This window comes from Hermetia illucens, chromosome 4, assembly GCF_905115235.1.
Source record: "Hermetia illucens chromosome 4, iHerIll2.2.curated.20191125, whole genome shotgun sequence".
Taxonomy (NCBI): domain Eukaryota; kingdom Metazoa; phylum Arthropoda; class Insecta; order Diptera; family Stratiomyidae; genus Hermetia; species Hermetia illucens.
This window is the reverse complement of record NC_051852.1, coordinates 83,369,703-83,395,818: the sequence shown is the minus strand read 5'-3', so window position 1 is coordinate 83,395,818 and position 26,116 is coordinate 83,369,703. Positions and strand designations below refer to the sequence as shown.

Sequence of the window (26,116 nt, the reverse complement as noted above, 5' to 3'; positions counted from 1 at the left end):
ACATAATATATGCATATATTGCGTGCTGAAATACACAAAACCTTTCGTACCTGAAACGTCGAGCTTCCGGTTTCCCGACTTGAATTAGAATTAGAATTTTTTCGGGATAATTTCATTCGAAAAAAGTAAAGTAAAAAAACTAAATTGCGGTTTTAAAAGAAACTGAAATTTCGGATCCTGAAATTAGTCGCCAAATTAATAGATCGGAGAAACTGGTAGTTTTCTTGAAATTAGGCGACAAATACAACTTTTCCGCTCCGAATTGTACAAGAAAAATCAAGATGCACCGCAAAAAAATCAAGAAAGAAGCCAGGCTAAGCGTGTCACAAATTGTATCCAAATTGCAACTTCCAATTGAAAAGTGTCGAGTACAACAGATTTTAGCTCGAATGGAAGTATCAAGTGACCAACACTGTCACTCAAAAGTTACAAGTTTTTGTTGACACCTGTCTCCGCCGTGTTACATGTATACTCTGGCGTGAGGAAATCTCGAACGATGACCTCGGCAAATCTGTTAATTAAAAGACGGAAGTGCCAGTGGCTGGGTCACACTTTAAGAAAGTGCGACAAATGGGTTGCTAGATATACCATGCGTAACACACTTTCGTAGACTGGCCGACGCAAAGGTTGGAGTAATGTAAGTTCTCGAGAATACATGTAGAGAGCTAAAGCAAAATTTCGTCGACCCAGAAAAGATGGCGCGTGTGGGTAGTAAACGCGCAATGCTCCATTTAGGAGACGTTAATAGTAATAATCGTCTGCGCGATATTGCAATTGGATATAATCAGCATTGCGGTCGCCAGTGATTATTACCCTGATTTGACTTACATACTCATTCAGAGTTGTGTCGACAGTGACGATACAAATGATACGAATCCAGCGACCTTCCACTGCGACACCCTAGCACAAATTCACTATAAAAGCAAACTAAATGAAAGAAGTATCGGGACAAGTACCCTGTAGAGTTTCGAGCAAAATCTCAATCACCATCAGAATAATGAAACACAGTCCCTTCCTATATACAAGAGGAATTTCCAGCGAAAGTTAAGTCAATCCAGTACAAAAAAAATTCCAACTTCTATATCGGTAATCATTATGGGGATCTGAATAAAGACAGTGACCACCACGCATATTAAAAGCAAGTTGAATTAAGAATAATCATCATCATCAACGGCGCAACAACCGGTATCCGGTCTAGGTCTGCCTTAATAAAAAAACTCCAGACATCCCGGTTTTGCACCGAGGTCCACCAATTCGATATCCCTAAAAGCTGTCTGGCGTCCTGATCTACGCCATCGCTCCATCTCAAGCAGGGTCTGCTTCTTCTTCTTTTTCTACCATAGATATTGCGCTTATAGACTTTCCGGGCTAGATCATCCTCGCCATACGGATTAAGTGACCCGCCCATCGTACCCTACTGAGCTGAATTTTATCTACAACTTCACGGTCATGGTATCGCTTATAGATTTCATCGTTATGTAGGCTACAGAATCGTCCATCCTCATGTAGGGGGCCAAAATTCTTCGGAGGATCTCTCGAACGCGGCCAAGAGTTTGGAATTTTTCTTGCTAAGAACCCAAGTTTCCGAGGAATACATGAGGACTGATCATTGTCCTTATTTATTTATTTAATTTAATGGACAATGAACAGAGCAAATTCCAATTAATCATTGTCCTCAGCAGCAGGAGGCAAAAAACTTATCCTACGTTTAAAACTACTTAAAGTAGGAAAGTTAAAAGGACCAAGCTGTTCTGCATTATAATTTCGGCAAAGCCTAGGAATCGGGGAATGAAAGTAGACGTCGAGCTCTGCGAAGGACACGTTAAAAATGTCTGCGCTACGTGTGTTATAAGACGCAGGACGGCAGGTGATCTCGTCAGCGGGGAAGCAGTCCATCAGACCCGAGGAAAGTTTAAAGAATGTGCATAGATCCAGATAGGATCTACGCTATTGTAGGAAGGGAAGGTTCCGAAAGCGGAGGCGGGAGGGGTAATCCACACGAGGGAAGCTTTTCTTAAAGAAGACGGAACGGGTGAATTTACGTTGCACATTTTCAAGGGCAAGACAATCACAGTGACGGGAGGGTGACCAGATCACGGAGCAATACTCGAGGGTATTCCTCACGAGGGAATTGAAGAGGGCTAAGAAGGATGGAGTCAAAATCAGAGGAGGAGCGAAGTATAAAGCCTGACAATTTTCGAAAAAATCAAAAATTAACTGACGATTTCGTCCAGGGCAGAGGCAACTCATCAGACGCTGCCTCACATCTGCCCTGGGAGCAGCGTGACCGAAAGTGCCAACAGGTGGAAAAACGCTCCCTTTTATCATCGCAAAAACACGACAAGGTTGCGAATTATATTGGACTTAAAACGCCAGTCGTTGTAGTCTAAGCTAGACTAAGGCTAAAGCTAGGTTGTTGTTTAGGATCTGACAATTTTTCTGCTCGATTGATGACATCGTGGCAATGGGTGTCAAAGCGGAGCTTATTGTCGAAAGTGACTCCGAAGTCTTGTACAGTAAGAGCTTTGACCCAATGGTGAGACGTTTCGAGCGGAACAGTTTTTGTAAGCTGAAATAGGCTACATGAGGACTGGCAAGATCATTGTCTTGTACAGTAAGAGCTTTGACCCTATGGTGAGACGTTTCGAGCGGAACAGTTGTTGTAAGCTGAAATAGGCTCTGTTGGCTGACAACAACCGTGCGCGGATTTCATCATCGTAGCTATTGTCGGTTGTGATTTTCGACCCTAGATAGGAGAAATTATCAACGGTCTCAAAGTTGTATTCTCCTATCTTTATACTTCCCGTTGGACCAGTGCGGTTTGATGTTGTTGGTTAGTTGGTTTTTGGTGCTGACGTTGCCACCATATACTTTGCTTGCCTTCATTGATGTGCAGCCCAAGATCTCGCAGTAATCGCCGCCTGCTCGATCTGGATGAAGGCAGTTTGCACGTCTCGGGTGGTTCTTCCCATGATGTCGATGTCGCTAGCATAGGCCAGTAGTTGGGTGGACTTAAAGAAGATCGTACCTCTTGCATTTACCTCGGCATCACGGATCACTTTCTCGAAGACCAGATGAAAGAGGATGCATCGTAGGGCATCCCCTTGTCGTAGACCGTTGCTAATGTCAAATGGTCTTGAGAGTGATCCTGCTGCTTTTATCTGGCCTCGCACTTTGTTCAGGGTCAGCCTAGTCAGTCTTATCAATTTCGTCGGGATACCGAATTCTCTCATGGCCGTGTACAGTTTTACACTGGCTATGCTATCATAGGCGGCTTTAAAGTCGATGAATAGATGGTGATACTGATGTCCATATTTCAACAGTTTTTCCATCGTTTGCCGCAGGGGGAAAATCGGATATGTTGCTGATTTGCCTGGAGTGAACTCTTTAGTATGGGCCATTAAATTTTCTGGGCGTATGGGGCTATCCGAGTTAGCAATATAGCGGAGAATATCTTATAGATGGTACTCAGCAACGTGATACCTCTATAATTGCTGCACTGTGTGATGTCTCCCTTTTTATGTATGAGACAGATAATTCCTCTTTGCCAGTCGTCAGGCATTAATTCGCTGTCCCACACCTTGAGCACAAGTTGATGAACCACTTGTTGTAATTGATCGCCTCCGTATTTAACCAATTCGGCTGAAATTCCATCGGCTCCTGGCGACTTATGATTTAAAGCCGATGAATTGCATGAACTGTTTCTTCTATACTTAGTGGTGACAGTATTTATCCGTCGTCTTCAGTTGGCGGGATCTCCAAAGCGCCGGTGTTCTGGTTGTTCAGTAGTTCATCAAAGTACTCAACCCATCGCTCCAATATGCCCATTCTGTCTGAAATCAGATTTCCCTCTTTGTCTTGGCAGGATGAACATCGAGGTGTGTAAGGCGCCTGTTGCGGTTGCTCCCTGTACTTTTCGAGTTCTCCCAATCTCCCTTTTTCCGTCTGAGAAGTCGCTTCTCTGCTCGTCGGAGTTCGTGATAAGTCTCTGCGCGTGCCCGCGTTCTTTGAGAATGCAGCATTCTTCCGTTCAATTGCGAGCTTACATTCATCGTCAAACAGCCGTTTCAACACTTTTTGCGGCTGGCGCCAAGTATGTTTGTGGCCGTATTTATGATAACGTTCTTGAGGTGATTGTGAAGATCATTTGTTGATGCTTCATCTCCAGAATCCCTGTTGACTGCGATTGTTGCGGGATCTATTTCCCTCTTATAGGTGTTGCGGAGGGCTGTGTTGTGGATGGCTTGAGTGTTAACTCTCACCTGATTGTCAGAGGGAATTCTGGGTAGGGTTGTTATTCGAGTTCGGAGCACCATACTAACGAGATAGTCAGCCGAGTCTATATTGGCCCTCCTATATGTTCTGACACTCATCAAGGCTGAGAGGTGGCGGTGTTTGGTCAACACGTGGTCAATTTGGTTGAAAGTGGTCCCGTCTGGAGAGGCTCACGTATGCTTGTGGATCGCTTTCCGCGCAAACCAGGCATTTCCAACAACCATTTCGTGTGACCCTGCTTATTGAATAATCCGCAGTCCGTTATCATTTGTATTTTGGTGTAAGCTATGGGAGCCAACGTATCGCTTCCTTACTTGGCTGTTAAAATTTCCAAGTACGATTTTGATATCATATCTGGGACAGGCTTCGAGGTTTCGTTCTACTGCCTCGTAGAAGGTATCCTTCTCCGAATCTGCAGTCTCCTCTGTAGAGGCGTGAACGTTAATAAGGCTTATATTTCTATATTTGCCTCGCAAGCACAGAGTGCATAGCCGTTCGCTTATGTTTTCAAAGCCGATAACAGCAGCACCACGTGGAGGAGGAGATAGGGTTTGGTAGTAGAGTTGTTGGTTCGCAGTAGAGATGGGCAAAAAATAACCAAACTGTTAAAAATAACAGTTTCTTCGTCAAAAACGAATTAATCGTTTTTTCAATTTTAAAACAACAGCTACATTTTTCTGCCTAAATAAAACATGAAAATGAAGCGGTAACGTATAACATTTAACGTATGACAAAATCAACTGTTAACGATAACGAGTGGAAAGAAACGTTTTCTGTTAAAACTAAAAACGCATCGCATCGAAACGATTAGCTAGTCGTTATTTTTCAACTGTTATTTTTCAACTGTTGTTTTTAACTGTTATTTTTCTTGAAAAAACTGTTAATTAACGTTTTTCAAAAACAACAGAAACGCCCATGCCTAGTTCGCAGGCGTTTCCCATGTTTTATGCTCCATCGTGGGTACCAATCCACGTTTCGCCCTGACCAATAGAAAATGTATTCTAATACATACGTAGAATTGGTCTAGATACATATTGTTTATTATATATAATATATGGCGAAAAATAGTACAAGGGTCGAACATTGTTTTTCCTTGATCCATGTGAAACCTCTGTATGCCCTTCGTATTGTAGATTTCACGCTTAGATTAGAGTCACCATTAATTTCTGTCTCTCCTCGCTTAAACTTAACTTGAAACTACTTCCTCCGCAAGCGTCGTGTATCCTTTCAAATATACCAAGCTAATTCCACAACAGCACATAACAAATGCGGTAGTGTTTTACCCTTGGGAGGAAAATACGAATTCGGTGCCAATGACTTAAAAGCAAATTGCTGCTTGCTCCGATCCATAATAAAAATTTTCCTTGGATGGTCGAACACCTTCGCTTGCATATTATGGTCCGCACTTGCTCACAAGGATGATATGGTGAACGCGGTCCTACGTGAGAAAATTATCTTCCCCCGCGTCCAAAGCCATTTTTATTCAAAAACTAGGCAAGGTCAAGGTTCACACTCGCAACGAAGCACCTAGTGGTATGGTGAATAGCGATTAAAATGGGTGAGCTTGTGAAGCATCAAAATCATTTAGTTGAAATCTAAATTGCTACATATCCCGGGGTTATTTAGTATTGTTTGCTTGTAGAGAGCATCCTACACCGCTCTCGGGAAACTCGCGATGATAACCCCCACAACAAACTCGAAGATTAGATTATTGTTTTTCTCTACAAGGTGATGTTAACTGTCCATCATGAAATATTTATTGTTCGGAAAGTGAATTCCGGTAATTCATTTTGAGTGCATTTGGTTCTTATTGGATCCCCAGTGAGTTGATAGTTTCATGGATCAAACTGGATTCTTGTAATGCAACGAAACATAGATGTTCTTTGTCAAATGTCGATTTTGCTTCTGATCTGTAATGATCATTTTATTTCCATTGTGTAATTTTAAAATCAAATTTATTTGGGAAGGCAAACATATGGAAATGGATGGGCATTTCTAAATTTGAAACATTTCTGAGAAATGCAATGCGTTCGAGTTGGTTCAGTGACTCACAGCCACCGACTGATCTTGAAGACAGAATATTACTGTGCCAAGTCGACCGTTGCAGCGGGTGTGGGGACCCCGGGGTACGCTACAAAATACGACATTGGTGGCATTACCGCGCCGTATCCAGAATCGATTTCATTTCTTACGCTACTTGCAAACCAACTTCATTACCAGCCCAGCTAAAAATAGAGAAATTTGTCGGATATTATCGTCCGAAGAATGTGTGACAAATGCACGGCTGGCAGCAAATTATACTTGGCGCGAGCGACCCGCCTACGCAATCTGCTTCGCCTTACATGGAGGAAAGTTGCGTGACTGATATCGCAATCTTATCTCAGCTTCAGCTAAGGCTGCAACGAAAAGAATTCAAATAAGCCAGAACTTACTTCGTGCCAGCAGTCCCTCGTACTCCTTAGGCTTGTGAGTTTCGTACTTGTGCGACATTCTACCATTCACAACGCACCGCGCACACCGATGTCTCTTCCGACGCACGATTTCTACCCGCAACGGATCACTTAGCGTTCGCGCAAAATTAAGACTTTACAAAACTGTTTACGGCTTTTAAAACGTTTTGACAAAATCGCAGGCAAATTCATAACCTATAAGTCAATGGAGAGTGATACGGCAGGAGCCACTGCATCTGCAACAAGTGGCACCCAATCACATAAATTGGTGTTCCTCGAAATTACCCCTTGAGTGTTCGCAAGGGTCGAAAGTTAATCGTTTGTTTCGATTTCCAATGTCAGAATGTTTTAAGTAACCTCAGCTCGTCAATTCCGAAAAAAGTAAACAGATTTCAGTCACTGTGGAGCGAAGATATTGACAGCTGTCAACCTAAAGTACATCGATTTTCTCTCAGCAAGTCCAGAGCCGTCACTTCCCACCAACAGAGCTCGCGACTGTAGGATGACGTCAGGACTGCACATTTTCAAATTGTCGAGCAACGTTATTGAATATATTTTTCACGTCATTGCTTTGAATATGCGTATAGAGAAGTAAAGATATTATATCGTGGCTGATCGATGAGACTTTTAGTGTGTCAATATCAAAGCCTTTTTGACTAGAACCTATTTGGCCACACCTAAGAGAAATCGAGTAAAGTTACTAGGTGAAGTTCACCCAATATCAAAAAAAAAATATTTGGTTCCGGTAATGAATCTTCTTAATCTAAAATAAGTTGTATATGCACAAGGTTGCTGAAGCAGACTTATGAGTATCAGAAATCAAAATTTGTTAATTGTACGTAATAAAAAAATATTATTCCAAAAACAGAAGAACAGAACTAACATGAAGCAAAGAAAGTTGCTTGCCGGGTGGACGAGTAACAGGAGTAGAAGTTTGTGGACTAGCAAACTGCAAATTTTGAAACTTTATTGCTAGTCAAACGTCAACAACGCCTCGGGTAGGGACTGACTTCACGCCAAATACCTACATCGAAAACGGACAGTGATTGGTTTCTGGAATGTGCGCACGCTCCTCGACAACGGTAACGAGGGTCCTCACAATGCGCGCCTTTGCCAACTCAAGCGAGAAATATAACGATATAAGCTGTACATTCTGGGCCTAAGCGAGGTAGGATGGTGAGACTCTGGAGGGTACTCTTCTCCTTCCTGTCAAACAAATGGTAATGCGCTTCTATACTCTGGAAAGCCAAGTGGCAGCGACGCGGATCTGGTGTCGGGCTATTTCTGATGCTTTCCAAGTCCCGCTCTTTTGACATACTTGTCATACATACACTTCTTGACAGATTTCTGAAGGTTCCTGCTCGGGTTCAATAGACGCTTCCTAAAGATGAAATTGTGATGGTGATGGCTGATCTGAATGCCAAGATAGGCTCTGGAAAGACCTTACTCAATATCAATCGGTTGTATAATCCACATGTTGCTCGACACTGGGAAAGCTTTCTTCCTGATCGGAGGCAAATATACTGAGTAACTTGCCTGAAAGTATCATGAGCAGTGGGCGGCCAAAGGGTTACATAGGTCCCAGGGCGAAACCTGGGAAACGCCTGCTGAACCAACATGAACAGTTCTACTACCAAAGCCTATCTCCACCTCCACATGGTTAACCCGTTGGAGAGTACTGTTCCCACGTACTCGAGGAAGGCGATCAGACGCGAGTCTGCAAAGGACTCATCTGAAGTGGCTCTAGCGACGAAGCCTGACCGGAGGTTATCTGGCACCATGGGGATGGCCCTCTGAGAGCATATGCTCCAGGAGAATTCCTAGAGGATGTGTTCCCGGCCCGGTTATTTGCGGTTGGCCCCCTTGTGGGAGCTTCATGGTGGCTCTGGTTATGCCTACATCGCGGGCAGAGTTCCTCGGAGCTCAAGTGTGGAGTTGCGCTGTATAACTCGGGTGCCGTACCCCTTAATTGCGGCGGAGGTGTTAATAGACTTTGCCTCTGGAACGCTTCCTATGATAGTCTGCTGAGACTCGATATGCGTAAAGAGTCGCGCCTGGTCGGTTATGCAGACGACGTTGCGGCGCTTGTTGTCGGACGCACTGTCGAACAGGCGCAAAGCAAACTTGGCATATTGATGCGACGGGTGAGCGGATGGATGACTGCTCAATGTTTCAGTCTTGTGCTGGAAAAGCCGAAGTAGTCATCTTGAGCAGAAGGAGAATCCCGACCCTGCATCCCATATCGATCGACGAGTTGACTATAGAGTCAAAACCAGGGGTTAAATACCTTGATTTAATGCTCGACTCGAAGATGAGCTTCTTCGAACAAATCAAAGCAGCAGCGGACAGGGCTGCAGCTAGAGTCGCGGTCTTGAGTCGGCTAGGGGCGAATGTCGGGGGCCCTATATCTACTAGGAGACGTCTCCTTATGGGAGCAACGCAGTCGGTTCTACTTTATGGCGTAGAGGTATGGGCTTATTCCCTTGATAAGGACGTGCATCGCGAAGGCTTTGCTCAAGTGCAGAGGCGGGTGCAAGTGGCGTCTGTTTATCGCACCGTCTCCGAACCGGCTCTGATGGTGATCGCGGGAGTGATCCCCGTTGCCCCCCTTGCCAAGGGGGGAACAAGCTATCTACCGCCATAAGGGCGAAAACTTAAGAGAGGTGGTTGCCCGTGAAGAACGTCAACACACCCTTACCGAGTGAAAACTTTCTTGGCAAAACGAGCCAAGGGGCGGCTCATCGACAATTTAGACCCGTGGTTGAACAGAATGCACGGTGAGATTTATTACTTCCTTACCCTGGTGCTCAGAGGTGGCGGTGAGGAAGACGGGGCGGCAACCCTGTCGGCCAATCCCAAACCAAGTGGTCATAGTGGTGGCACCGGGAAACGCTGTATCGCATTGGCTTGCCGGCCGTGATGCAGTAGGCGAATGCTCCAAAGACCTAATCAGGGCGATCAGACCTGAGTCTGCACGGGGACTCATCTGAAGTGGTAATTGGTCACGAAACCTTACCAGGGATATACTGGTACCATGGGAACCGGGATAGCCCCTGGACTCACATAATTCAGGGGAATTCCTGTTGTATGTGCGTACGGCTCGGTTGTTTATGGTTGGCCCCCTAGTGGGAGCTTCATGGGGGTTGTGGTTGCGTCCAAGCGAACAGAGACCTTCGGGTCTCAGAGTGGTGTTCCGTTTCAACACAGATGCCGTACTCCTTAGTTCGGTAGAGATTTAGGTAGGTTTGGCATCCACCAGTATGAATACTGAGCCATACATTTGGTATAGACTGGTACCGTCGTAGCTTGCTTCGGCGAGGCTCTGATTATGGTGACAAGGGGTTCTCTGAACTGACAGCTCTCTTCGTCCCCAAAGGCCATGAGCCAACGTGGATAGGAATATAACTGCTTATGGCCTAATGGGGCAGATGATGCAAGAACAAAGATCTTCCGAGATAGGAATTCATCATCGTGGTATGATGATATATTTGGAACTGCTACCGTCTGAGTGAGAGATGCGATTAAATCGCTGGTGCGGGCACATGGTCGATGAGATAGCTTCGTTTAGGTTCGTTGTGCAGAAGTGATTTTTTCAGCGTTTATCTCACACCGGATGAATCTATGTCCGCCACCTTGGAGGATAGGATTGGAAACACTTAATATTGATTCTCGAGTTACGAGATACGAGGGATGACTGCCAGGACAGGACTTATTGCTCTAAATATCGGTAGCATTGCAAAAAAATCGGTGCCTGTCGATCACTTTGCACCATTGGAACAGTGAAGATGGAAGGAATCGGGGAGTCACTTTCTCCTGTGCCCCCATTTCCGAACACACGTGAACAAGATAGGGAGAATCCCATAAAGCCAAGACTGGCGAGGTGGTCCACAATCAATGCGATTGAAGATGTAGCCCAAACTGTGAAAATGGCTGAGGTATTAGAAAATCGTTTCTATATTCCAGGCTACCTTTTGCGATCATCTCATTCTAGCTTCTTATATAATGGAGTGTCAGGCAAAATGTAGTTGTCTTCCGCCATTGAATAGGACCTCAGGAAATGAATTTTGAGAAGCAAATGTATTCTGCCCTCATCGTTTCCGCTAAATGCCTCATCGTTCTTCTTCAGGCAGACGGAGGATGTTGCCCTATCTTTGGCTCGAGACTTATATAGCCCGGCTGCTTTTGTGGTTCATTCAAATCCTCAAAGGAATTTCGTGAAACCGTTTCGTATTCCTCGTGGTCAATGTGTTTTTCTATTTTGGTCAGCCCCCCGGTTCGTTTCGCTCGATAGAAGGGTTGTCTGACCTCTGTTCTCATTTTGGCTTGGTTCTTGTTCCACCAAAGTACATCCCCTAATGATGTCACTGCCTTAGCCGGACAGTTTACCACAAATGTGTCAGTAACGACTATGTTGAGGTTTTCCACCATTGTCTCCATGTAACCAGTTCATGTTATTGCCCAGGTGCACTATATAGAAGTCCCAACCTATTCTTACTTCCTTACTATTTTTTCTGCGTTAGCGCTGCCTTCAATGCCAAACCTTATTATTCTGTGATCCGACATAGAGGTTCATACAACCCTCTCCAATCTTCACCATCCCATTCATAAGTGTATTCCCTGGAGTTATGAATAGCCCCTCTTGCCTAGTACGAAAATTGTTGTATTTCCCACATTATGAATATATTTCTAACCTATTACTAAGAATAAATTGGAGGAAGTACTCACCCCGTCGATTGGTGTCGCTGCTTCCCCAGACTTCACTGTGTGCGTTGCCATGGAGAAGTAGTAGGTTTTTCCTTTCCCCCGCTAGCAACTAAGCAAATGTACGGCGTGCCCGTCAGACACGCCAACAACCAGAAAAACCGTGGGCGGCCCCAAGGCCGGTTGGAAAGCGGATCTCACCCAGTGGAGCAAGATCCTTCTAAATAAAGAGCTCTACAAACGTAAAGATTTCCTTTGTTTACATTTTCGGTTTTCCTGCTCTGTTTTCATAAAACTAGAAATATTAAATTAAAATAAAGTGATTAACTCCTACAAAAAATAAATTAGCAAGAATGTACAACTTTCTACGTACCCATCATATCTGTGAGGAAAGCTCTCAGGCAAATACGAAAGGATGCAAACAATTAGTATACCTGATGAAGGCCGATCTTTAAATCCTCAACCTGGATATTCAATCCACTTTCTTTAATGCGACCAGGCGAGAAATCATCGATAAAACGGTGGTGTCGCTTGACATAGGCGCTATGGTAGAATGGGAAGTATTTCCGACAACGTATAATTTAGTGCTAAGTGCCCGAGTGGCGACCCTTGGTTGGCGCATCTAATTCATTGCTAGATTCGATGATCACAACCAGGATGAGAGAAATTTTCAAGCAGTAATAATAATAATAATAATAATCGTTGGCACAACAATCCATATTGGTTCAGGGCCTTGAAGTGTGTTAGAGCACTTCATTCAAGACCGTAACGGTACACTACAGTAGACTGTAGGAGGCAATGTGGTCAGCATTGCGCTCGCCCGAGATTATTACCCTGATTTGACTCAGGTACTCATTCACAGCTGAGTCGACTGGTATCCAACATCAAATCACGATACAAATCCCACTGCCGCCAAGCAGTAATAGAAAGAATAAATGCCCTGGGTCTACATATTCAGAATATATATATATATATATACCGTGCATACTTGGCACATGATTATATTCTATTGCAATTACCTGATATGGTGTGAATACAATATTTGTTCCCAAACCAGAGAAACGAACCTTTACGATCAATCAGAATAAATTTCTTTATACTAAAAGGACTGAAAAACTAGCCTGGGAAGGGTTTTTCTTCTTGTTTATGGCTCCTGGTGCCTACTACTATGCCTCCTGAAGGACATAAAAGTTTTTGTATTTGCGGACGATCTGGCCGTAATAATTATCAGCTAACGAATAAGAATCACATCCAGGAAGACTCGGAGAAATTAAACCAGGGGATTTCCACAAAATGTATTCACTGGATGTACACAATAGGACCCTCCTAGCACAGAATCAAAGGCCGGGTTGCATTAGTATCACTGGGATGGTCAGCACTACTCTTACTACTACTATAACAAATCTATTCCTTATCGATTTGAAGGTGAAACAGAAATCAGCTAACGAGACACAACTTGATGCTTAGTGGCGATCGCCCTCGTTGTAAGCCCCGACTCAATATCTTCAGTGATCAAAGTTCGGGAAACAACGGATAATCCAGACGAGTATGCCCAGTGTCTAAAGTACAGACCCTATACCCCTTTCTGTGAAAAAAATCTGGAATGATTTCAGGATGAACTGTTAATATACCTTTCTTCCAAAATCCTTTGTAATAGATACTGCAGTTGTCTTGGAGTTGTTTCTTAAGCTCCGCAAAATCTGACGTTTTGTTTGCTCCAAAGAGATTTTTGAAAGTCTATCGCCACCCGTTTTGCGAGAAAGCAGGCCAATGGGCTTGGGTTTTCTATTGTTTGAGCAATTTCTTGAATGCTTTTATTACTATTATCATAGGTTTTGCAAGTTAAATTCAGAATTTTCCAAATGAATTGAGAATTCTCCAAACTAATTTCAGAAATTTCCAAGTTCCAAGTTTCCAAGTTCAGATTTTTCCAAGTCAATTTCAGAATTTTCCATTTTAAATTCAGACTTTTTAATATATTCAAAAAATTCTGAATTGGAAATGGAATGTATCTAAATTTGAAATGGAAAATTCTCCAATTGGCTTCGAAAAGTCTGAAGTTAGTTTGGAAATTTCTAGAAAATTCTGAATCAAACTGGCAAAGCCTATATCATTTTAATAATCAGCTCATTTGAGTAGCAGAACAGCTGCTCATTGTCCATTTCCGGCCTTTTAACATGCGATACTTGCAACGAATTAATCGTTTTTGTAGATGCCAAGAAACATAGAGCCTCTAAATACAACATGACACATAACCGTACCTCTTTTCGAACAGCAGTCGCGCTATGTATGGCCGATATGAAATGATAACTAGAAGTGTCCAAATTTTTTTTGCCGCGATAAACGCCCACTTTTTCGTTTTTCCATAATATTTCTGTGTATCATAGAATATATAAAATAATAATACCGGTAGCAAACACCCATAAAAAATTATTGCTTTTACGGTTTTGTGTAAAACAAAACCTTATTAAAATCGGTTTACTGTCTGTCTGTCAGTCTATCCCTCACATGTATTTTTCTCGGAGACAGTTATGGCGATTTACACCAAATTTGGTGCAAAGGTCGAAACTGTGAATGCTCACATAGAGTGAGTCTACGCCGAATTTAAGGGGGGGGGGGCATACATGCAAAAGCGGTGTGTAAATTTTTTTTTCACCAAATATAGTCATGTGGTGTATCAAGTGAAAGGTATCGTTTAGTACTTTCCGAAACCGACATTATTTTTGCATTTGTTGGAAAGCTGAGGAGTGGGACGGTTTGAAAGTGATCATTTATTTAAGGGGGCCATTTCCAGAAACTGCCCAACCGAAAAATCTGAAAAAAATCAAGAGGTTGCCACTATATGGTGGCTAGGCTCTGAAATACCTTCCATACCGATATCCCTTCAAATAATGTTAATAATAGTATATTACTATAATTTTTAGTAATTGACAACAAAACTCCTCTTAAGTTCATTCTAGTACCACGAAATTTAGTAATCTAGGCTATAACATAGAGCATGGTGGAAATCGCACTATTACTAACAAAGTTATAATAGGTCAAAGTTGTCGTTACTTTACAAATTCAAGACTATGAATACCAATATCACCTGAAAGTGGATACTCTAACGTAATATATGTATATTTTACGTGCTACGTACTAATGGGGCAGATGTACATTCAAACGTCTTTATATAAGAAATACACAAAACCTTTCATACCTGAAGCCTCCAGCTTCCGGTTTCCCGACTTGTTTATTTTATAACTCCGCCATGCTATTAACATAGTATGCTGGTCCCAAGCCCAGGTAAAGGAGGAGGGTTTGAGGCAACGTACTCTGTACTATCCTCAGTAAAAAAACAAAAGTAAAATGCTGAGATCAGGGAAAGAGATAAATAGAGTATAGTTGGAGTTATTCTACTATGCTAAATCCTACCTGATCTCTCTTGGTGACAGGCCCCGCGACAGGTCGACCAAGAAAATGCATAGAATGTCGTTACAAACATGATGATCGGATTAAGTCACAGGCCTCGGAGAAATGCTAGGGCGTCCACCTCAGTCGACGCGGCAGGACGCGCCCCGGACCCGTCGAGAAATGGGCAAGGGTTCTTGACGCATGGACGACGTCAGGACGTAAGCAAGTTAGTCCGCACACAACGAACAAAACAAATACGTGTCTGCACGCTAAATGTTGGTACCCTAACTGGAAAGACCGAGGAATTCGCAAGAGCCCTTCGGAAAAGGTGCATTGACATCTGCGCTCTGCAAGAAACCCGATGGTCTGGTTCCAAAAGCTGCGACATTGAACGCGAACGCGGTAAAAATGGCTACAAACTTCTCTATTTTGGTAACCTACACACTCAATATGGTGTTGGCATTGCCATCTCAGAGGGTTTCCGTGATACCATTAAAGACGTCGAACGATTTGATGATCGGCTGATGAAGCTCACCATTATATCAGCTGATCGCACTATTCACTTCTTCACCGCGTATGCACCACAGACAGGTCGACCTGATGCCGAGAAAGATGCCTTCTGGCAACTTCTCGATGAAAAGACTTGTCACGTGCCTGCTGACGATTACATAATCATTGCCGGCGACCTTAATGGTCATGTGGGTGAAAAGGCAGACGGTAACAGGTGCCATGGGGGAAAGGGGTTCGGAGCGCGCAATGAAGGTGGCGAGCGTATAATCGATTTTGCGGACACCCATGACCTTGTACTTATGAATACATGGTTCATCAAACGATTGTCTCATCTTCCCACATTTTATAGTGGGAACAATAAAACGCAAATCGACTATATTCTCATAAGACGCCAACATTTTACAACTGCCACTGATTGCAAAGTCGTTCCCTATGAGACCATCGCACCTCAACATCGGCCGTTGATTGCTGTCCTGCGAATTAAGCCACCGATAAAACGGCGTGAGGAACGCACTGGCCCGCCGCGCATTAAATGGTGGCGATTTGGTGAGAAGAACGAAGAAACGGTCTCACTCATACGATTGCCAACCATTACGAATGTGCAAGAATCATGGAACCAAATGAAAGACACGATCCACAAAGCGGCCTCTGCAACCCTCGGGGTCACCAAGCCGGGTAAGCGGTACATCAACCGAGATACTTGGCTTTGGAATGATGATGTTGAAATGAAGGTCCGTGAAAAGAAACGCCTCTACCACAAATTTCTCGACGATAAAACGCCTGCTAATTGGCAAATTTATAAGAATGCCAACCGGGAAGCAAAGAAAGCGGTCGCTGTCACCCGAGCGAACCATTTTACGATAAACTGCACACTCGGGATGGCGAGAGAGATCTGTATCGACTTGCTAAAAGCCGTGATGAACGCACACAGGATATCGAACACTTCTGTTGTGTTAATGACAAGAACGGTACTTTGCTTACCAACCGTCGAGCCGCAACGGATAGATGGCGAGAATACTTCGAGCAGATTTCAACTGAAGAATTTGCTCATCCTCCACTTCCACAATCATTGCCGACGTTTGGAACAGTTCCACCAGTCAGCGCAACTGAAGTCGAGGAGGCAATAAAACAAATGAAATCGGGGAAAGCAACAGGACCTGACGACATCGCATCTGAGCTCTGGAAAGCGAAGAGCTGGGACCCAACACTGTGGCTCAGTGAATTCTTTAACCGGGTTATTCAGGAAGGAAGAACACCATCTGACTGGCAAGAAAGTACCACTGTTCCAATATGGAAAAAGAAAGGTATCCCAGCAGAATGTTCAAATTACCGTCCGATCCGGTTACTTTCCCATACCATGAAGATTTTTGAACGCATTCTTGACAACCGTATTCGCGAAATCGTTCAAATAACCGTGAATCAAGCCGGATTTGTCAAGAACTGCGGAACTACTGACGCAATACACGCTGCGCGGTTACTCATGGAGAAACACCGTGAGAAGCATCGCCCTCTTTACATTGCCTTTCTGGATCTAGAGAAAGCGTTTGGTCGTGTACCACACGAACTCATCTGGTACACTTTACGACAACACTTCGTGCCAGAAGAACTCGTGCGCTGGGTTCAATTGCTCTACCACGATCCGAAAAGTAAAGTTCGAAGTATGGTGGGTGTATCAAAACCGCTTCGTGTCTCTGTTGGAGTTCATCAAGGAAGTGCCCTCTCACCACTCCTCTTTGTCCTTGTTATGGACACCGTCACACGGGATATCCAACGTTCAGCGCCCTACACACTGCTTTATGCAGATGATGTTTTCCTAGCATCTGATAGCAAAAATGATCTCGAGCAACTTGTTCAAAAATGGAATGATCGCCTCGTGCCATGAAACAGGCACAATCACTGTCAGCGGCAGTGATCTGCCCAGAACTGAGCGATTTAAATACCTCGGGTCAACGCTATCAGCCAATGGAGAGCTGCGTTATGAAATTGTTTCACGCATTAACGCAACCTGGATGAAGTGGCGTTCCACAACTGGTGTCCTTTGTGATCGACGTATCAACGAACGTCTCAAATCTAAAATTTACCGCAATGTCGTCCGTCCAGTCGCTCTCTATGGTTCTGAGTGTTGGCCGACCATAAAAGACAATGAACGACGTCTTGCGGTAATGGAGACGAAGATGCTACGTTGGACTAGTGGCGTCACACGTTTAGATCACATCCGAAATGAGGATATCCGCGATCGTTATGGGGTTGCACCGACCGTGGAAACGTTGCGAGAGAGGCGTCTTCGATGGTATGGTCACGCAATTCGTGCAAACGAGAATTCACTTGCCAAGATTGGTCTGAACATCGAAGTCGATGGTAAACGACCAAAAGGCAGACCTAAGCAACGGTGGCTTGATACGCTGGATGGAGATTTGAAAGCCTCGAGATTGCACCCAGATCAGGCATTCGATAGAGCCAAATGGCGAAGCCGATCACGACGAGCCGACCCCGCTTGTGAACGGGACAAAGGCTGAAGAAAAAGAAGAAAGATAAAAATGTCATCTGGCTTCCGAGATATTTGACTGCAACTGTCCAACTTTTTAATCGCTTGAATATATTTACACATTATTCATGTGTGTATGTGTGTGTGTGTTTTTTGTCCCTCGTTGCCCCGGCAGGCTAAGGATGTATGACACCAGATCCCACCTACGATGACTCCTTGACACGGTTGGCTAGAAGTTTGTCCATGTTGACAGCATGACTATGAAAAATATGGGCTACTCGGCCTTATATTGTTTTGTAAATTTTCATTATATTAAAGTGATTGAGTAGTGAGAAGTGAAATTCCTTTTGCAAATTATCTGACCATAAAGAGGTAGGCTTTTACCTAGGCTATATTTTAGTGCTAAAGTTTTATTTCTGCTTGTTCTGCTTGCCTTCAGTAGCTACCAGATGTACACTTTCATTTAATTTAATGCCACTCCTTGCCGGGCACCACATTATGACTTCTTCTTTGCAGTTTATGTACAGGGTGCGGCAGCATAACTTCCTTTTTTAAAATGCGCGCCACTCAGTTGATGTCATAGCGGAGCGTTAGTGGTCTCGTTCAAGAGGGGATACTGTCAAGTTTTGTCCCGACACGGTTCAGTCGCCATCATGCGTTGGAATAGTGAGGAGCGTGCCTTTGCCGTTGAAGTTTACTTTTCAAGCGGATGTGCAACACAGCGTGCATTTCAGAATCGCTTTAATTTAGCCCCGTTGGCTCCCGTCCCAGACCGCAAGTCAATTGTTACATGGGTCACTACATTCAGACAAACTGCAAGTGGGACAAAAGGAAGAACTGGAGTCCCTCGGCCCGTTAGATCACCTGAGAATATTGAAGCAGTGAGAGCGTCAATGTTGCGATCGCCACGACGTTCTGCGCGCAAACACGCATCTGCCCTTGGACTATCCAATCGTTCTGTGAGAAGAATTCTTCGTGATGATCTTCATTTTCATCCCTATAAGATGGCGATAGTGCAGGAACTTTCAGAATGTGACTTCAATTCTCGGATGAACGCGTGTGAGCTTCTTCTTGATATCGTTTCCGAGGGTGCTATTGTTTTTTTAGCGATGAAGCCCATTTTCATTTGTGTGGGTCGGTTAACAAACAAAACATACGCTACTGGAGAATTGCATCAAAAGCCTTTGCATTCACCCAAGGTCAATGAGGTTACAGTGACAGTGAATTCGAACCGGTATGTAAACATGCTACACAATTTTTTTTCCCACGGCTAGAAAATTTGGATTTGGGGGACACTTGGTTCCAACAAGACGGTGCAACAGCACACACTTCAAGAGCATCGATGGCTGTTTTGAGGGAACACTTTCCAGAGCGCCTTATCTCAATTAGAGGCGATGTGGAATGGCCGGCACGCTCTCCCGATCTGTCCCTTTGTGATTTTTTTCTATGGGGTTTTTTGAAATCCCGTGTTTATGTGAACCGTCCAAGAACCCTACAAGATTTGAAGACCAACATCCAAGAAGAAATTGCCAACATAACACCTGCTATGCTAACAAGAGTCATGACAAACGCCAGAAATCGGTTTACGCAATGTATGGAGAATGGGGGACGTCACCTAACAGATTTGATCTTCAAAACAATGTAAATAAAAACTTTAGACATGTACCTAGATTATAAAAAATATATAAATATTTTCCGATGCATACAATACTTTTTATTGAGTTTTGAAAAAAGGAAGTTATGCTGCCGCACCCTGTATTTGATGTTGTTGTGGATTTCATTGACCATCTAGTGAGAGGTAGACTCTTTGCCCAGGAGCCAGCACACGTGTAAGGAGTCCATAATTATGATGACTTTCTTATGACCTTTTTCCAACGCATATTTAGTGCTAGCTAAAACGCTTGGAGTTCTGCTGATAACGTTGTGATTTGGTTTAGCTTGTGTTACCCAACCGTTTCAGCATGATCATTGACCATGGCAATGCTTACATCGCCTCCTCTGACAGAGCCATCAGTGGCATATATTTCAAAGTTTCTGGATTTTTTAGTTGCTTGGCATTGATCTCGTTTGCTAACGCAGTTTTTGGAATGTTTCTGCCTATCCCCTGAGTTATAATTACTTGTAGGGTATGTGGATTATCTGTCAGCCTTCAGGAGGTCAAAAAGGTGAGAGAAACGTTTGTACGTTGCAGAGAGGCCATTTTTAGCATCTGCACTCTTTTGGAAATTCCAAAAGACATGAGGTCGATTTGCATGAAGCCTTAATAGCTCCTTAGTTGCTGAAATCTTTATTCTGAGATGGGGCGGTGGTTCATTTGCAAAAGTAAAGGTGGACAGGTGAGGAGCAGTTTTGATAAACCGTAGGCATCTTTTTAGGATTGCGGCAATTATTGAGATGATTTGGTGCTATAACGGCGGCGTTATCTAGGACGGGTCGTATTAGCACTCTAAACAATTTGATACTATTTTCAGGAGGAAGGCCCCAAGAATGCCCAGTAGAGAAATTGATGACTCTAGCAGCTTTTTTAGCCTTAGTGATGGTGTCAATTGTTTGATCGTTAAGTATTAAGGATGAGTTTATTGTCTTGCCTAGGAAGGTTATCTTTTTGACTTACTGTAAGCTGACATTGCCAAGGTTCAAGGGATGTAGTGTGCTGCTGTTTCTTTTTGTCCGGATTTATATGTAGATTTAGGTTTTTACATTCGTCGATAACGGCTACTGCTTGGGCTTTAATGGAGGCTTTAGTTTCCGAGATTGTTTTGCCAGTGGCTAATATGAAAAAATCGTCAGCATATTGGTAGATTTCTATGTTGGGGTCGACTAGGTTATGAAGTGAGGCCGTGTAAATGTTGAATAGTGTGGAGCTCAAAACACAGCCTTGGGGTATACCATTGCTAATTTCCTCCTTCGCATCACCCAGGATTAATTTCCTGTTAGCCAGGAGTGCGTTGAGGATTTTGGTGAAAAAATTAATCAGGGATATGAGTATGAAGTTTTTCGATTTCGCTTTACAGTTCGTGGCAATGTGGCCCGATCTATCAGAAGCAAAACATTGTCTGTTCAATTAATGGTCAACCCCTATCTGATGCTATCGATTAAGATATGTTTTGGGGATCTCAGACCCTACGAAGGTTAGTTTGACTGTTCGAGATGGAAGGAAGATATCTTTGTTTTCCTTAGATCTGCACTTCCGTCACTTCAATCGGAGAGTTAATGTCTTGTAGTACTTCATTTTCTGAGAAATCCGTGGGGATACCTTTAATAATCCGAAATCTATGGGTATCTCTCACGGAACTATATGCTTTTAGCCCTAATGTGCTCAAGCGATTGTCGGATGTCAGGTTTTCCGCGCGGGGCGCTGATTTACAATAAACTTTTATCCTCGTAGGCCCATCTTCCATGACCATAATTTCCTTTTACTGTTTAATCGTGGGAGATTGAATTGGAATTGAATCTGTTGTCTGAGACAGTGAGGGAGATTTGTCTGAGGCGGACAAAGATTTGTCAGTGTGTTATCTGTCAAAGTTCATGAAGGGTTAGTGGGACACCCGTTGCTTTTTTTTTTGGGAACGTTAAAAATTCTCTTAAGAATGGCACTCCTTTTCATCCTCCTTATCTTTTCCACTAATGATGCTACAATCTCTATATCTATACTCATTTTTGGGTACAACCCAAAATATCACTTTTTTAGCGCTGTGCAAGTTTACTTTGTTTTCTTAGCCACAGAATCATCATTAATGTGGTCCACTAGCAAATTGGGGTATTCTTTTTTAACGTATTTCATAAAACAAAACCTTATTCAAATTGATTTAATGTGTATCTTCCCGTCTGCTTGCCAGTCTGTCTGTTTATCACACCCAATTTACTCGGATACAAATAAATCTATTATCGTGGAATTTGATGAGAATAGTCTGCGAATTCCTTTACTTGCAATAAGTGGCATGATATTATCTTGAAATAAATGTAAACTTTGCTTTTTCAGAATATCAGGTGACAAGGCTCAATTACTATTTTTAAAAACTTAATTTTAATATCATCTGGAAGGTGCGGGAGTTAGGAACTGAAAGAAAGCAACCAAATTTGAAATAAATCACAGTACCATAGGTAAATTCTAGAATCTATCAATGAAATCGAAAGGGCCAGGAAGTAGGTATGAATGTTAGGAGGAAAAAGTCGAGGCCAAGACCAGCAATCTGTGAGGGTAGCGTTTATAGAAAGCCAACGTTTGAAACGAAGCAGTGCGCTGTCATGAAAAAGTAAATAGGGTAATATTTACAAACATACATTTATTTCAGCAAAATTTAAACGCTCCTATTATCAGTGTAACAGCAACCACGGTCTTAGGAGTTTGTGGCATCAAAATGGCGCACCACAGTGCGAATTGGGTTTTTCGGAGTAGCCACTAGCAGACTTAACGTCAATAACAAACCCACGGTAGCTTGCGCTCTGGATTTGGAAAAGGCCTTTGATTCCGTCTGGATAAACGGGCTAATCTATAAACTGATCAAATACGAATTCCCAATCCCGACGATCAGACTTGCCATCAGTTTCTTCGAGGATAGACATTTTTACGTCAGTGTCGGAAATGAGATTGCCGATCTCTTGCCGGTTACTTCTGGGGTGCCGCAGGGATCCATTTCTGGTCCTACTTTATACAATATTTTCCCTGCTGATGTCCCCTCCCCTGAGGTCGGTATAGAACTTATGCAGTATGCCGACGACACACTCGTCTACTCCTCTAATTTTCGCCCAGACAAGGCAGTTAGCGATATAGAGGATTACTTGGTTGACCTCTGCTACTACTACCAGAGCTGGGGTATTAAAATTAACTCAACCAAGACACAAGTCTGTATCTTCAGGAGGAAATCTACATACTCGGGATCTAGATCTATCCACAGGAAGGCTAAACGCCTGAAACTGGAATTCGGGAATACAATAGTAAGAGGGTTGAAATCGATCAAATATCTAGGAATCAATTTCAACGAATTCCTAAGATTTAACGACCATGTTAAACTCGCCATTGGAAAAGCAAATGGTGCATTGCGCAAGATCTACTTTCTTCTTCGCAAAAAAGTGGGTCTAAGCACCAAAACAAAGCTGATCCTATATAAGACTCTCATCAGGCCCATCATATGCTACGGAGCCCCTTCGTGGATCAGCCATGGATAAATGCATGTCTTTCGAACGCCGTATATTAAGACATTGCACTGGATTGTCTTACAATTGGAAGACTAAGAAGTGCGGCAGGAACGCCATAGTATAACGGCGAGCAAATATAAACCCCATTAGAGAATATATTCTCAACATTACGGAGCGGTTTTTCAATAAACTTGAAAACCATCCAAACCCAAAAATTAGAAGACTGCATGAGCAGGGCAAAACAATCCCACTAGCGACTTTTTTAGGCCGTGCCAGATACTGAACCCTGACCTAAAATCAATAATCCTGTCTCTATTCGACACACTTTGCCTGGTAGGAGTGCAAAGAGGCTAAGCACTATATGAATATTAAGTGCTATTGTATATAGTAGAATTAAGTATTTATGTAAGTAAATATAAGTAGTAATAGGGTAGATGTACATAAGTAAAATAAAACCTTCTCGCGTCATTAGTGCGGACGCAGTCTTGAAAATAGGTTAAGTAATGTTTTAATTAAATACAAAGCCAAGGAACGTTGTAAATTACAGTTTGTTTTTACACAATAAAGTTAATTACAGAGAAGGTCGGGTAGGCCAAACAATGTATAGCCACCCATTGTAATAACTCTAAGCTACTTTTAAGCAAAATGTATCAGATGTAAGACACTAATTGGAAATAAATAAAATGAAAAAAAAATGGTGCGGCCACTGATACCTACCTACCTGCCTAGCATAATCTATTTTTAGATTGTAGTGGAGTAAGAGCCAGACGTATTGAGGCCAATCTAAATGCAACTAATTGTAACGCTTCAAGATGACTGAGATGGGGGTTGTGTTTAAATTATTGATGAAGATGAACCTCGTTTCAAAACTTTGATTAAATGCCAGAAAATAAAGCGGAATGTTTTATTTATTAAGGCAGAGTCCAGGATTGAACTAGAAGATTTAAGTACATATGCAATTGCATATGAATAGCACTAGTAAAGGTTTTAACCTCTGCTGAAGGGTAGATCTGTATGTACATATATTCATCGCTATATACTATCCTTCGTTGACTAGGCCTACTATATCATACGCAAAGTTGGTTTACATGTTCCCCAGATTTCATAAATTTATAAATATAAATGTTTGGTATACAAAGCAAGCAAAAATTCATCAAAGTTTATAGATATCGAAAGTAACTGGTGAGAAAACCCATCAAAACAATTCTTAGAAATCCAGGCAATTCAATCCATATATACATATTTGTACATTTTTACACAGAACAATTTTAGTAAACTTAGATTATACTTTAAACGGCGGAACAACGATTTTTTCCACTACGACATACACTCGTTTGACCTTTCTGATAAGACATCCCAAGATAGATGCTTCTTTGGAAATCTCATTATTCTGTAGTATAAAAGCATTCTTCCTCAGGGTAACATCAAAGTTACTATACAAAATGTCGTTCGCGAAATTATTAATTCTTTGCCTTACTTTTATTTGCGCGAGAGGACTAAATCTAGAAACTCTTGACTGCGTTATACCATTTGGATCACCTCAACAATGGAGTACTTTCTGGCCGGTGGTATTCAACCAGCAAGGACAATTGTTGAAGACAATGTTAGTAAATGATATTGAATCTGTAGTGATACCCAGCAATACAAATGTCATTGTGTCTTGTGGCCCTAATTATTTAAAAAAACAATTCAAAACTGAATTCGTAAATGTTCAATGCCGAGGTGATGGGCAATTTGAATTGAAAAACGGATTTGAAGTGAAAACTGCGAAGGACCTCGGGTGTGACCTACGATCAGTGCAGGAAATTCTAACCGAGGTGAAAGGATGTCCTCGGGATAAAACCGCTGTTAAATTTGGATTGGTGAATCCTGTTGACCACAAAGCATATATTATTGGTGAAGCTTGCTATTGCGAAACTGCTGGAAAACTGCTTTTCGCTCATATCCGCAGAGGAGACCTTCTCTCTTATAGTTTGGAAATCAAGGACAAAGATATATTCAAAGCGCCCGCTCCTTCATCGACTTACAAAGTAGACTTCATGAAAGCATTCCGACTAGATGAGTTCAATAATCGTTTGAAAACAGCACTAAAAGTTGAGCAGGTTCCTTTATTTGATATGAGAAACTTTGTAGACGATCTTTTCTTACCAAACCGACAATTGTACAGTATAAAAAAACTGGCTTGGAATTACTTTGTTTCCCATGAGCCATTGTTGAACTACCAACTCCTCAAGCAGGATATCGCTGACTTAGAAGGTAACATCGACATTTATACCGGAGCTCATGGCGTTACTACTCTAAAGAATAAAAGCGGCGGAAAGGTTCCTATTTATTTGGATCTCGAAGAGAAACGATTCCCAGTTCCTGAACTCATTTGGATTGTTGTGCGTCACGAGAAAGGAGAGGCAGCATTTATGGTGTTCAATGACCCTTCTCTGAACAGCGAATTGATTGAAGATAAACTGAACATTAGAAGCAAATGTAACTATATGAGTTGGCTGAAAAGATTAAAGGAGCATAACAAGCACTCCATCGGTAGAAATGGATTCGTCGTTTGCTGCGATGTCAAAGAACTTGCGGAAGAAATTCCTGAATTTCCATTACATATTTACATGAGCAGTAAAAATATTGATTAAATGTTTCTGATGTTCTCTTCGGTAATTTTTTCATACATATCAATGTAGTTTTCGAAAAAAGATGAAGTTTTAAATAAATAATATTATTGGCAGCACATACATGCATACTCCTCGTGAATACTATCCGCATATTTTCTAGGATAACCGTTGGTCACTCGAGACTTGCTGTTTTTGCAAAAGTCAGCTTAAATAAAAAAAAAAAATTGTAACCTCTAATGAGAGCTTGTTAATTTGGTTTCTTTATAACATCGCTCTTCAACACTGCAAAGAAAAGAAAAAACATGTGCAAATATCCACAGGTTTTTTATATAGAAAACGGAGTTAGTTTACAAAAATAAATATTAACAAAACTAATATTCAAAATGAATATAAAGTAATAGTTTTGTCAAAGCAAGCAGATTTATGAACAATACAAAAAGCAAAGATAAGCAGGTAAGTGTACAAAAGATTACAAGCCAACCCCAGTGAAAACAAGTCGGGAAACCGGAAGCTGGACGCTTTTGTGTATTTTTTTAATAAAAACATTT

General features: G+C 42.4%; 2 protein-coding genes across 2 annotated transcripts in view; one reads left to right on the top strand and one right to left on the bottom strand.

Moving 5' to 3' along the window:
- LOC119653569 (probable phospholipid-transporting ATPase IA) overlaps positions 1 to 7,132 on the bottom strand; it is a 174,690-nt gene extending 167,558 nt beyond the window's left edge. The window contains exon 1 of the mRNA XM_038058294.1: positions 6,708 to 7,132. Coding sequence (XP_037914222.1) covers positions 6,708 to 6,765 — 58 coding nt within the window. The 5' untranslated portion in view covers positions 6,766 to 7,132. The remainder of the gene's footprint in view (positions 1 to 6,707) is intronic.
- A 17,220-nt stretch (positions 7,133 to 24,352) lies between these two features.
- On the top strand, positions 24,353 to 25,805 carry LOC119655400. The gene has a single exon (XM_038061282.1). The coding sequence runs from the start codon at positions 24,396 to 24,398 to the stop codon at positions 25,587 to 25,589; it is 1,194 nt and encodes a 397-aa protein (XP_037917210.1). The 5' UTR covers positions 24,353 to 24,395; the 3' UTR covers positions 25,590 to 25,805.
- Positions 25,806 to 26,116: the final 311 nt, after the last annotated feature.